A 12500-nucleotide genomic window follows, 5' to 3' on the forward strand; every position below is an offset into this window, starting at 1 on the left:
CACATAATCTCATTCATCTAATGCCTCCAACAGCCTTATGCGGTAAGAATTAATAATCCTATTTTATAAACGAGGTGACGGATAACCTACCCAGACGTTGACATGTCTCTGCTATGTAGGAGTAGATTCCTCATTTCTAATATTTCACCAGTGCACGCGCAAATTCTCAGGAGATAAACATCTCAGTGCTTCAACGCTAAAAGAAATGCCTTTATAGGAAATTAACAAGACTCAGTAAAGCGGTTTTCTCCCTGGAAAGAAAACAGGGAATTGCTTATACTGGCGTTCCCAGGGCAGAGTGCTTGCTGTCTATGTGGTGGTGGTGGAGGTGGGGCTTCCCGGTGCCCAAGGGAACAAACTAGCTAGTTTAGTCCAAACTGACAGTTATAGAGCACGAACTGCTCATCAGGTCCTAGATACGCTGCAGCTGCAGGACCGCGGGCAGGCAGGTCAACTCGGGCGCCTCTCTGCTGGAAGAGTCCATTAGGGATGGCCAAGGCAGGGTGTTCCCGCCGCCGGAGCGCGGACCTGGCTGCCCGCTGCGCCGACGGGGGGCGCGCTGCCTTGGGCGGCCACCCCTGCTCCTCTGGTCAGGTGAGCGCAGCCTGAGGAACCGCTAGCCCTATTGGAGCAGGCGGAGGATGGAGGGGGAGGAGGCAGGGAGGAGGGTGAGAGGGGGAGGATGGAGCCACCTTCCTGATCCGATAGTGGCAGAAAGAGCAGGCAGCCCCAGCGAAGCGTGGGGACGCAAGCGAGAGGCAGAGCGAGCGAGGCTGTGCTAAGGGAGGACCAGCGGAGACCACAGGGCGTGGGCGGATGTCGGTGTCCCCGGGGCCAGGTAGGCTGTGGCTGCGGGGTGGTGTTGCGAGCGTCCACGGCGCCCACGAGAGGGCTGCAGCTTCCTCGCGTTGCTCTCTCGCACCTGTTGCTGGAGGTGGGCAGCGAGCGCGCGGCTGGCTGCAGCTGACCCCGCGGCGGTGCCCGCGTCCGCTCGCCCATGACTGCAGCTAGGCAGTGAGCTTGGCGTGCCTCCCACCCGCCACTTCCAGAGGTGAGGAATCTTAAAGAAGGTGAGAAGTGGATGAGCAGAGGGAAAAGTTTTTCTTCCCTTTGTGCCTGTTTGAAACACGAATTCTCGCTTTAAGTTAAAAAAAAAAAATTCCTGGAAAATAACAGATTAAGAAAGGTGCGCCATAGATAGTAATTAATAACGGGAAGGTTGAGATAAATTTTAAGGAGTCTTAGGTTCCAAAATAAGTGGTATGTCGAAGAACTTTCAGGGAGTTGATTTCAGGCAATTTGGAATCAGCCTGGAGCTGTAGAATTATATATATCTATTTAAAATTTACATATTTTTAATATTTTAAAATTGATTTTTTTTCTTTAAAACTAAAAGAAACTGGCAGTATTCATCGGGAAAAATGATTTTCAGGTGCAGTGTTCACTTACTCTTTGTAACTTTTGTTTTAAACCAACTTTTTACATTTCACAAAATCAACAACCTTTAAAATGTGTGTAATGTGTTTATATGTTAGCTGCAAACTCTTCTAGAGTTTACTGATAGCGAATCTTAAGGGTGCATAATTACTGACAATTAGGATAAAACTGAAAAAAGTCTCTTAACTAATACACATGGCGTTATATACTAATTGTTGCTGAAGTTATTACCTTATATTACTAAAGTTCTTTTTCCTTTCCTGTGTATTGTGTATCAAAAGAGCTAGGAAAAAAAAAAAAAGGAAAAAGAACAATGTTTTGTGTTCTAGTCACAATACAAATGAATTCCAGCAGTGTATTTATTTTTGTGTAATTTCTGAGGCTGCAAGGAAGTCCCAAATAACACCTTGAACTGTGTTGCAATAAAACATTTAAACATATGCGTTTAGATATAACATGCTGGCTCTGCCATTAACCTAGAGTGACGTTGGACATTCACTCATCCTTCTGTGCCTTAGTCTCTTCATTTGTAAATAGATTGAAGACTTTAGTTAGAAGTGAAAGGTCTCAAGGTTAAAAAGAAGTAACCAAAATGTGTACACTAAAAATAAGTATGACTAAACCTAGCTCCATGTTCCAATTTCTATGATGAATGGCAATAGCAATCACGCAGTATTGAATGCTTGCTATGTATTGAATTCCCTTTATATAGGTTATGTTATTTACCATTCACAACAATGCCCTAAATTAAATAGTATTATCCCAGTTTACAGATAATGACACTGAGGCATGGGAAGTTTAAGCTCCATGTCCAAAGTTCCCCCAGTTAGTAAGCTGGATCAAAGATTTTTCCTGAGGGATCTTAGCGTCTACACTATACTGAATGTGATGATTAAAACCTGAAACCACCCATAAACACCAGCTAAGAAATAATCTTAGACTAAAATGTAAGTCCACAATGGAGTAATCGTAAAATTGTGCAATAGCACCGTTTTGTTATCAGACATAGAAATGATGTATCAGTCAACATTCATTATATTTTAAAAACAACAATTATAGTTTTATGTGTGTATATAATTTATCAAATATTGAATGCATATCCTATTCATTGTTAGAAAATAATAACATGAGGTATGTTTGGAACACAGATTCTTTTATGGTAATAAAAATAACAATTAGAAATAATATGGGAAGTCAGAGGCTAGTGTTATGCGAAAGTATTTCAGATATCTTTCTACTTGAAGATGCCTGTACCTTTGCTAGAAAAAGTGTTCACAGCAGAATCGGTTGTGACTAAACCCTTTTGTACATGTTCCCACGATAAATGATAATAGTATGCCGCATTTTTTGAATGTCCACTATATACTAGGAATTCTACTAGGCCCTTTAAGTAGAGTAATTTTACATTTAATCAACATATACTATTTCCTTGATTTGCAGATGAAGAAACTGAGGCAGAAAGATCTATGCTCTGGGACAGTCCACAAAAAATTACCTTTTGACTTAGACTAGGTGTGTGATCCTTTATTGTTGAGAAATTCATAGGCTGTGAACACAACATCGAAATTCTCAAGCACTGGAAGAAAACTTGGAACCAAACTAGACCAATCACTGTCCCCCCCCATATATATATATTTAGGGACACTGAAACTTAGAAAAGTTAAGAGACTTGGAGTTCCTGTCATGGCTCGGTGGTTAATGAATCCTACTAGGAACCATGAGTTTGCAGGTTTGACCCCTGGCCTCTCTCAGTGGGGTAAAGATCCAGCGTTGCCTGTGAGCTGTGGTGTTGGTCGCAGACGTGGCTCGGATCTGGTGTTGCTCTGGCTCTGGTGAAGGCTGGCAGCTACAGCTCCGATTGGACCCCCAGCCTGGGAACCTCCATATGCCCCGGGTGTGGCCCTATGAAGACAAAAGACAAAAAAACAAAAACACAAACAAAAAAACACAATGAAAAGTTAAGAGACTCACTTAAAGTCAGTATTCAGTTTTCCAGTTTATGGCTTTGGTCATCTGTACATTCCCGATAACTAAGTGAGAAGCATGTTAACAGATGAACTTGGTCATTAAATGTTTAGTTTATTGCCACTCAATCAAGTGCTGCCTCATGCCCATTTTTATCTTGCTGTCCTGTTACTGAAAATTTCAGTGTCGCCCACTTAGGATACAAAATCTTTGAGAATGGTAACTGTTTTCTTCTATATTTCTATATTATCTTTAGGGTTTAGCAAAATGGTTAACATATTGAATAAATGGCTTTGTTTCCTATTTACCCGTGACAAGGGATTAATTTATGTACTGGGTCCAGAATCTACACAGTGGAAGCACTGTGCCATTTCCACTTTGATCTCACATAAAAGGGCAACTAGACAATTTACGCGTACCTATAAAACATTTTAAACTCTTTAGATGGTAACTGCTTAATTTACCTATAAAATGTAGTATGTTACTATAGAGGGATGTGGATGGGCATTCCCCTGGTTTTGTGGAGAAACAAGGTAAAACAGCTAATAAGTATTTCACGCAGTTGAGTGAACATCTCTTTCTCTGACTTGCAAATAACTTTTTTCTTCCAGTTGTAAAGCTAATTTACAGAGCCATGTAGGAAATTCAAACAGTACAGAAAAATAAATAAATAAAAGAAAAAGAAAAATCACCAGGAACTCCACTGCCCAAAGGTTTTGGTGAGCATCCAGACAGACGGGTATCTTTCTTCCCTTAACTCCTGCCAAATCAGGGTGAGAGCTGAATTATTTACGGAAACCGTTTACGGTTTAAAGCTCTATTTAGTCTTAGTATTCTATCTCACTCCCAGGTAGCTGAAAAGTTATATAAACAAAGGTATTTCTTGAGAAATGAAGAGAGACATACTACTAATAAACCAGACTCTCCTTCACAGGCAGAATGAAATAATACATAAAGTTGATTTTGCCACGTATGCACGCCTGTTTTTTTTTTTTTTTTCCCCTTCACAAGTCAACCCTGGGGGAACAGCAGACAGCCTTGCATATGTGGAGGGTTTCCTGATATGCCAGGATGTCAGGCCACACAGAAAGCCACAGCACCCGGCCTCTGTTGCTCTCATAGAGGTGTGGCAGAGGAGGAGAAGGGTGGAGCTGGGACACTGGAGGCTGTGGTAATACAAAGGCTGTGTTTTCTGATTCCACTGTGACACACTATACACTTTAAAATGTACCAGAGCAAGTCCCTCCCCCAGCTGTTGGGCAGGTGGTCCTGGGGCCCTTTCTGGTGCAGTCAGGCGTGAATCTGGCTATACCTCAGAATGAGGGAAAGATGCTGTGAGGACATTTCTCATTCATTTATTCAGGATACTGCAAACCCAGAACAGACCCTCTCTCATATGAAGGGGTAAAACTGACTGTTTGAATAGTTGCCCATAAATGAGTTTTGAACTAATACACATTTATTAGTTAAAAGAAAGGCTGGGGGTCTCTTTGAAAGAGACAGTGCTAGCTCTCCTCATATACATTTGCATGTAAGTACATTAAAATATTCATGTTTTAAAGATTATATTATTTGAATGTTTTAAGTTCATAACTTTGTTATTCAAAATTCCTTTCCCCTAGGCACATTTTCTTGATTTGTGCTCTATATTTGGAGTAGAATTCTTTCATGCTTTGCTTTATTAGGGGCTTAACATGGCTTAAATCCAACCATCTGTTCACATCTTGGCACATCAGCACATTGGAGGTGCTGGTAGGGGCTAAATAAAATTCCCACATTTTAAAGGTTAGGGAAAGAGCTACCTTTATGAATAGATTTCAAATGATTCTCAGCAAGACAATAGTGCAGAAGTGGAGTAAAAATGCATTTCATTCTCTGAAGCACAGGGTCTCCTGTCTGTCTTTAGTTTTGCTGAAAGGCAATTAGCATTTCAACTAGCCAATTTGGTTACATGCAACGAAGTACTTGGGTTTATAATTTGCTGCTTTCTGTCTGAGGCAGTTGAGCTCCAGCTCTTGTGTAATCCTCTCCAAGTAGCCTTGTCTCCAGCGTAGTTATTGTTGCTGGTCTTAAATAACTAATCAACAGAGTTTTCCTTGCCTTCAACTGTGGGGTGCCATAGGGCAAGGAAAATGAAATACCAGGCTAATAAGGGGATGATTGTAATTATTAAATAGTCATTATTGAAATGTGGCACAGGTTGAAAGATACTGAATAGCTTCAAATCAAATGCACTTCAAAAAGGCTTTGTGAGCCACTCTTAATCGTTTATTTCTGCATGTAGTATGTGCAATAAACAGAGGGTATATATAAATATGAATTAAGATGACTCAAAATTAACGAAGAAGCAATTCTTGATTATTTATATTGACTTTGCTCTATTCTGCAAGAAAGAATTCTGTAGGGAGTATGTGTAAAAGAGAAAAAATTTTAAGTGTTACAACAAATGAACAAGTGCTCTGAGGCATATTGTGGGACTAATTCAAGGGTTTGTATTTGTGTGCTACTTGGAAAGAAGATTTTGTTGGCTTCTTTATGCATGAATTCTGATAATTAGGTAATATTAATATACCTCATGTATATACTCACATCTATCTGAAGGAACCACTGTACATTATGATAATCCTTTTGTTAGGATAATTGGAATGATATTCTTTAATCCATATCATAGGCCAGTAATTCAGTTTAGCTCATCTTTTAATGCAATATTGTTTTTGTAATGTTGTGCTTATGTAATTATTTGGAAGTAATACATTTCAAGTTTTTCAAATAATGTTTAACTGAAAGAAGGCATGTATTAGATAAAAGCTTTGCAAGTGACCATTATAATTGAGAACATATATGAAAGAATTGTATTATCTTCTGTATTTCCACACTGTGATATAAAGAGAAAGCCCTATCTGTAGCTATAATGTGTCGTTTGTATATCGTTCAATTAAATTCAACAGTGTTGATGGGTAGAAATGAAACAAAGAAGGCTTACCTGTTCTCTGGCAGACTAGTCAACTAAGCATGGAAAGTGTTGTGGAAAAAGTGGGACTTGATCTGGACTTTGATGGGTGGTAGAGAAGAGGGAGTGGTGAGAGGTAGAGAGGAGAGCCTGGGGACTATCTTGGATCAAAGGTGCAGAGGTAAAAATGATCTGGCTTTTCTGACCCAGATAAACATTAGATCAACTTGACTGGAATTGTTGTCAGAACAAGATGGCTGAATGTGCAGGATGGGATGCATTTTTCTGAAAAAAATTGAGATGTAATTCATTTATCAAAAAAAAAAAAAAAAAAGCCCCACAAGGTAGATAATTCAGTGGTATTTAGTGTATTTACAGAGTTGCATGACTGTCACTAGTGTCTATTCCAGAACGTTTTCAGTCACCTCAAAACAACAACAACAACAACAAAATCCTCTACCTGTTAGCTTTACTCTCCATTCTCTCCTCAGCCCTAAGTCCTTTCCATTCCTATAGGTGTATCTATTCTGGAACAGTCATATAAATGGAATCCTCCAATACATGGCCTTTTGTGTCCACCTTCTGTCACTATACTTTCAAGGTTCATCGTATTGTAGCATGTATCACTACTTTGTTCTTCTTTATGGCTGAATAATATTCCATTGTATTATTATACTTCTTTTTGTTTATCCACTATCAATTGATGGACATTTGGGCTGTTTCTACTTTTGACTATTATATTATGGATATTTGTGTGGACATATGTTTTTAATTTTCTTGTCTAGGAGTGGAACTGCTGGCTCAATAGAGAGGAGGATAAGATAGCCAGGATGTGTTTAGAAGAAATTTATTCTTCTGTACTTTCTCTTAAGCTCAAGGTCACATTATGAGGGAAATGCATCAAGTATGGCTTGAAGGTTTAGCACATAGAACTATGCTTGCATAAATTTCTGCCAGTAATAAGACATTTAGCACAACGAAACTGTGAGAAAACAAAATAAAGGCACAATTTTCAATCAGTGACTTCTTCATCACCATTGGCTCTAGGTTTTCCTAAGAAGGGAAATGTGGTAGTGGATGATATAATGCTTGATATATCTGAGATGTGCCAAAATCAGAAATGTGATTGGATATTACCTGATGTACACGGAATTCAATTTTCTGATGACTTCTTTCTTTTTGGTAGGCACTCATCTAAATGATGTGGTTGAACTGACAATGTGAAATTATTTTTCCTTGTCAGGCAAATTACAGAAGCTTTAAAATGAGATTTTGTTAATGAGGGCACCTGAGTCACTTGTTTGAGCCTAGGGCTTTAGGTAGAAGACAATTAAAAGACCAGTTCACTAACGTATAGTTTGTCAGATAGCACCAGTACTGGTGTGTGTGTATGTATGTGTATGTGCATTTTTGGATTTGTTTATCTGGAACCTTAACTTATTTCCTAAAAGGATCTGATGTACTTTATAAAATAAACTGACATTTGAACAAACCTGTCTGATTTTGGTTGAGGCAAAATATTTTATGCTCCTTTAAAAAAACCTAAAGAGTATATATGCTTAGTGCCTTATAATTTGGAACATATGTTTGCATAAATTTATTCATGTAATTTTATAACGGCTTCATTGTAAGTTAGCGGTTTTTACTTAATAGATGACATGATTCATAAAAGTCAACAAAATTAATTAAAAACAACAAAAAGCCCAGATCTTCAACTTAATATCCGCAAGTTGTCCACTCATTAAAAATCACAGTAGTTACCATAATGTAGTATTTTGTTATTTTGGTATCTTACAAAAATATTTATGTTAATTTTAAAGTGAACTGACTTTCTATCTTAAATCTCCCAATGTAAACAAATCTGTTTCATTGGGTAGCATACATTGTAAACCTCACTCTAATAAGAATATTCCCAAACCTAAGCCAGGACTTTACTTCTTTTGAACACTTGTTATCAGAACTATACATAATTGGAGATAATCTTTGAGTATCAGCTTTAAAGCAATTTTGTCATTTTTAAGTAGTAGTTAAATATCTTTGTCATGGAAAGCAAAATTTGGGAATAGTTCTTGTTTTTAGGTGACTAAAATGCTCTAGCTTTTATAAGTGAGGGATATACCTGCTACTTGAGATCTTGAAATAATGTGATTAATAGAATTTCCAGAAGCTGTTTTAGCTTTCAGGAATTTTACTTCATTCTCTTTATTATTCTTACTAATATTCATGAAAGATACTGTGTTGGGGGTTGGTCATTCATGTATGTATTGTTTACTAAGGCAGTCTGCCATGCCCTTGGAAAATACACGGAGCTGGTGATTTCTACTTTCACATTTTATTATATTCACTGACCTCAAAATTTATTTAGATTTTTGGTGGTTTTTAATGATGTAAAATTCCAGTGATTTCATAGGACTGTTTGTTTAGAAATTCTAACCCTACTCTCCCAGGCAGCCAACACCTTTTCCCTGTTCCCCCAGGCTCACTTCTTTCAGAACAGGAGATGAACGTAGCCATGGAAAGCATTAAGGCTGCATACATGATTCTGCTCTTATTAAAGTATTATGTCAGCTACAAATAAAATCTATACTGACACCTAATTATCTTGCAAATGGCAAATCACTCTGGGTGTGAAGTTGTATATAATTTGACCATTTTTGTTATACCATTAAGCATCAGGTATAGGGGCTATTCTGTTTACTGGACTATGCTACTGAGTAGGCTGTGAGAGACTGCATTTCACTACAGAGGGAAGAGAATGAGGATGTCCACTTTTCATTTCATGGTGTTTTTATATGATTGGATGTATGAAGCAGTGGCTTTTAAAATTATCTTTGCTATGTGACTATTAGCAGGATTCTTTTGTTGAATGGAGAGCATTAATCTTGCATTTAGTTAAGAGCATAAGATCTGGACCTTGAGAGCTTGAGTTTGTTTATATTCCTTGCTTTGCATTTCCAAGGTATAGTGTTGGCAAATATATTTAATCTGTTATGTTCTTCATCTGAAAATGAGTGTAACAATAGTACGTATCTTATATTTCAAATGGTTGCTGTGAGGATCAAATGAGTTAACACATGTAAAACAATTATAATGGCATCTAGACTTAGTAAAGTTAACTGCTATTAGCTACTATTGTCACACGTGAAATCCAAATTATTGATGATTAAGGTGCCTAAGGATATCTTTTCCTTAGTTCCTTTTGCCTCCTCTAGATCCCTGAAGAGGAGTTAAATTTACCTAGAATTAAATTTAATTAAAATTAATTAATTAATTTCATTAATTTATTTTGTTTTATTTAAATTTAATTTAATTTAATAAAATTAAATTTACCTAGGACTCAAGCTCTAGCCCATAATATTTTTTTCTTTTTTACATAAGCTTATTTTGGATCCTTAGCACATTAATATTTAGCCTTTTTATTTTCTAACATAAGCACTTCCCTAAGGAAATCAAACCCTCAGATTAGGTTTTATATCATTCAGGTTCCTGTTTTCATAATCATTGCTGCTTTGACCCCCATAAGTCTTTTTTTTTTTTTAATTTTCAAGTGATGCTGCTTTATTTTTGGTTTTTGATACTGTTCATTTTTCAATGAATTTTATTATATTCAGAGTACAAGGTCTATATGATACCCAATTTTTGGAATTTACTGTCAATTTTTATAAACTTTTTCTGTATGTTCAAAAGAACATTGTGTTCTCTGTTTAATGGAGATGTTTCATATGCCGTCAGATCACCAGATAACCTTTGCTGTGTAGTTCAAATCTACCATGCCCTTCATAATTTTTGTATACTTGGCATATTAACTACAGAGCAGGAGGGGAGAGAGAAGAAAAGAGGGAGAAAAAGAGAGATGCTAAGAATTAAGATCCCATACTTCTTTTTGGGATTCTAGCAATTTTTGCTTTATATATTTTGAAGTTGTGTCTTAGCTTATAGTATCTCTTGGTAAATTGATAGTCTTGGTATTATATAATGGCTATCTTTATCTGCAGTAGTGATTTTTGTAGTCTGTTTTGTCTGTTAGTTGCAGGTACCAGTAATACTTCACTAGTATGAGTCTGTTATCTCATGAACTTCAGAAGGAAGAAAATAATCCCGAAAGAATCTAAGATGTAAGGAATGTTTACTGAAGTAGAAAGCAAACATTTGGATAGATGTAGAAAATATGAATGACTAAATTCTATAATGTTAAATATTGAGAGTTAAGTTAAACAAGGTATAGCCTATGTCATGAAAAATGTTAGTTGATAGTGCAGCTTGTGTGACAGATGATTGGGTTGAAGTGTTTTAAGATTCTTTTATTGTACAACAGTGAGGTGAAGATATTTATTTTATTTTTTGTTTTTTTGTCTTTTTAGGGCTGCATCTGTGACACATGGAGGTTCCCAGGCTAGGGGTTGAATCGGAGCTGTAGCTACCAGCCTATGCCACAGCAACACGGGATCTGAGCCGCATCTGCAACCTACACCACAGCTCATGGCAGTGCCAGATCCCCAACCCACTGAGCAAGGCCAGGGATCAAACCTGTGTCCTCATGGGTACCAGTCACATTCTTTTCTTCTAAGCCACGATGGGAACTCTGAAGATATTAAGTTTAAACCTATAAAAGTTTACGGGACAAAAATGAAATCTCTCAGAGAACAAATGAATAAATCCACAAGCACAGCAAAAGGAGGAAAGAGAAGAAAAATAAAACTGTGTAAGGGCAGGATAAAAAACACAAAATGATGTAACAGAGAAAATTTAAATGTATGGCCAGTTATAATAAACCTTATAAGAATATAAATTGAACTCTTCATTAAGAATATAGAGATTATCAGGAAATACCAAAAATATATAGAAATCAGGAATTGCTGATATAGGAACTGTGATACAGTGGGTTAAGAATCTGACTCCAGTGGCTCCAGTTGCTGAGGAGGCATGGATTTAATCTCTGGCCCCACACAGTGGGTTAAAGAATCTAATGTTGCCTCAGCTGCAGCTTGTATTCGGTTCCTGGTTTGGGAACCTCCATACACTGTGGGTGCAGCCATAAAATTAAAAAGAAAAAATATCAATTACATGTTGTTTACAACAGACACATTAAACATAAGTCCATAGGAAGGTTAAAAGCCATAGAATGTGAAAAGAGATAACAGTCCCTAACAGTTTTGTATTTAATTTGAATCCTACTTGAAGGGGAGCCCCAATTATTTATGCTTTGGTATAAGCAACCATTCTAAAACTTCATGGGTTAAAATAACACCTAAGTTACTATGAATCTGCCACTTGGGTAGGGCTTGGTGAGCACACCTTGTCTCAGTTCCACACTGTGTTTGGTGGCACAGCTTAGTGGGGCTGGGGATCCTTTACCAAGGAAGCTGGCTCTGGTTCCTTTTCACATGTACCTCATGCTATGAGAAGACTTGGACTTCCTCTGAGCATGGTGATTAGGTTCTGTGGGCAAGCATTGCTTGAGAGACAGGAAGTGGAAGCTGCCAGTGCTTTAAGGTTTAGGCCTGGAAGCTAGTACAATATTCACTTCCACTGAATTTCTACGGGCAAGTGGCCACAGAGGTTTTATTTAAGAAGAGGAGACATGTAGCCCGTCTCCAGTGGAGGAGTGTCAAAAATTGTGGGGCCGTATTTTAAAACCACTACCCTGCTAATAAGAAAAGAAGCTACCATAGGCCACTTTGTTGAGGTGATGGCAGGTTGGCAGAGGGTGTGGTTCCTGGGTTACATTAAAGGGGAAAAATCCACTTTGACCTTCTGATGGCAATATATTCATGCATTTTTTTATTGGAATTTTCAACTGAAGCACCAAAAATAGGTGCATCAAATGTCAAAGTGACTTGTGAGAAATTGCTGAGACTAAGAATTCCAAAGAAGATAACAGAAACTAATTGCATAGTTTTAAAGTTTCTTCATACAAAGTAAAAAATTCAAAAGAGTGTTTTCTGAGAGGATTTTCTGAGGTGAATTTATATTACATGAACTGTGCAAGTGCTATGACTATCTCCTGTCTTGTGAATATTTATATATAACCTTAAACGTGGTTCACCTCTTCTTGGAAGGTTTCATTTATGGTTAAGGATCATAGCAAAAGAAGTTCCTGAATAATTTCTTTCTTTCTTTCTTTCTTTTTTTTTTTTTTGTCTTTTCA

The 12500-nt window shown here is 37.5% G+C and overlaps 1 protein-coding gene across 1 annotated transcript in view; it reads left to right on the forward strand.

Annotated features, from left to right (window-relative positions):
- The first annotated feature begins 700 nt into the window (after positions 1-700).
- The window catches only part of ADGRV1 (adhesion G protein-coupled receptor V1), a 538647-nt gene continuing 526847 nt past the window's right edge, over positions 701-12500 (forward strand). Inside the window, exon 1 of the mRNA XM_047778281.1 lies at positions 701-838. Within this exon, the coding sequence (XP_047634237.1) occupies positions 817-838 (22 nt within the window). The 5' untranslated portion in view covers positions 701-816. The remainder of the gene's footprint in view (positions 839-12500) is intronic.

The sequence above is a fragment of the Phacochoerus africanus genome, chromosome 4, assembly GCF_016906955.1.
Source record: "Phacochoerus africanus isolate WHEZ1 chromosome 4, ROS_Pafr_v1, whole genome shotgun sequence".
Lineage (NCBI taxonomy): Eukaryota > Metazoa > Chordata > Mammalia > Artiodactyla > Suidae > Phacochoerus > Phacochoerus africanus.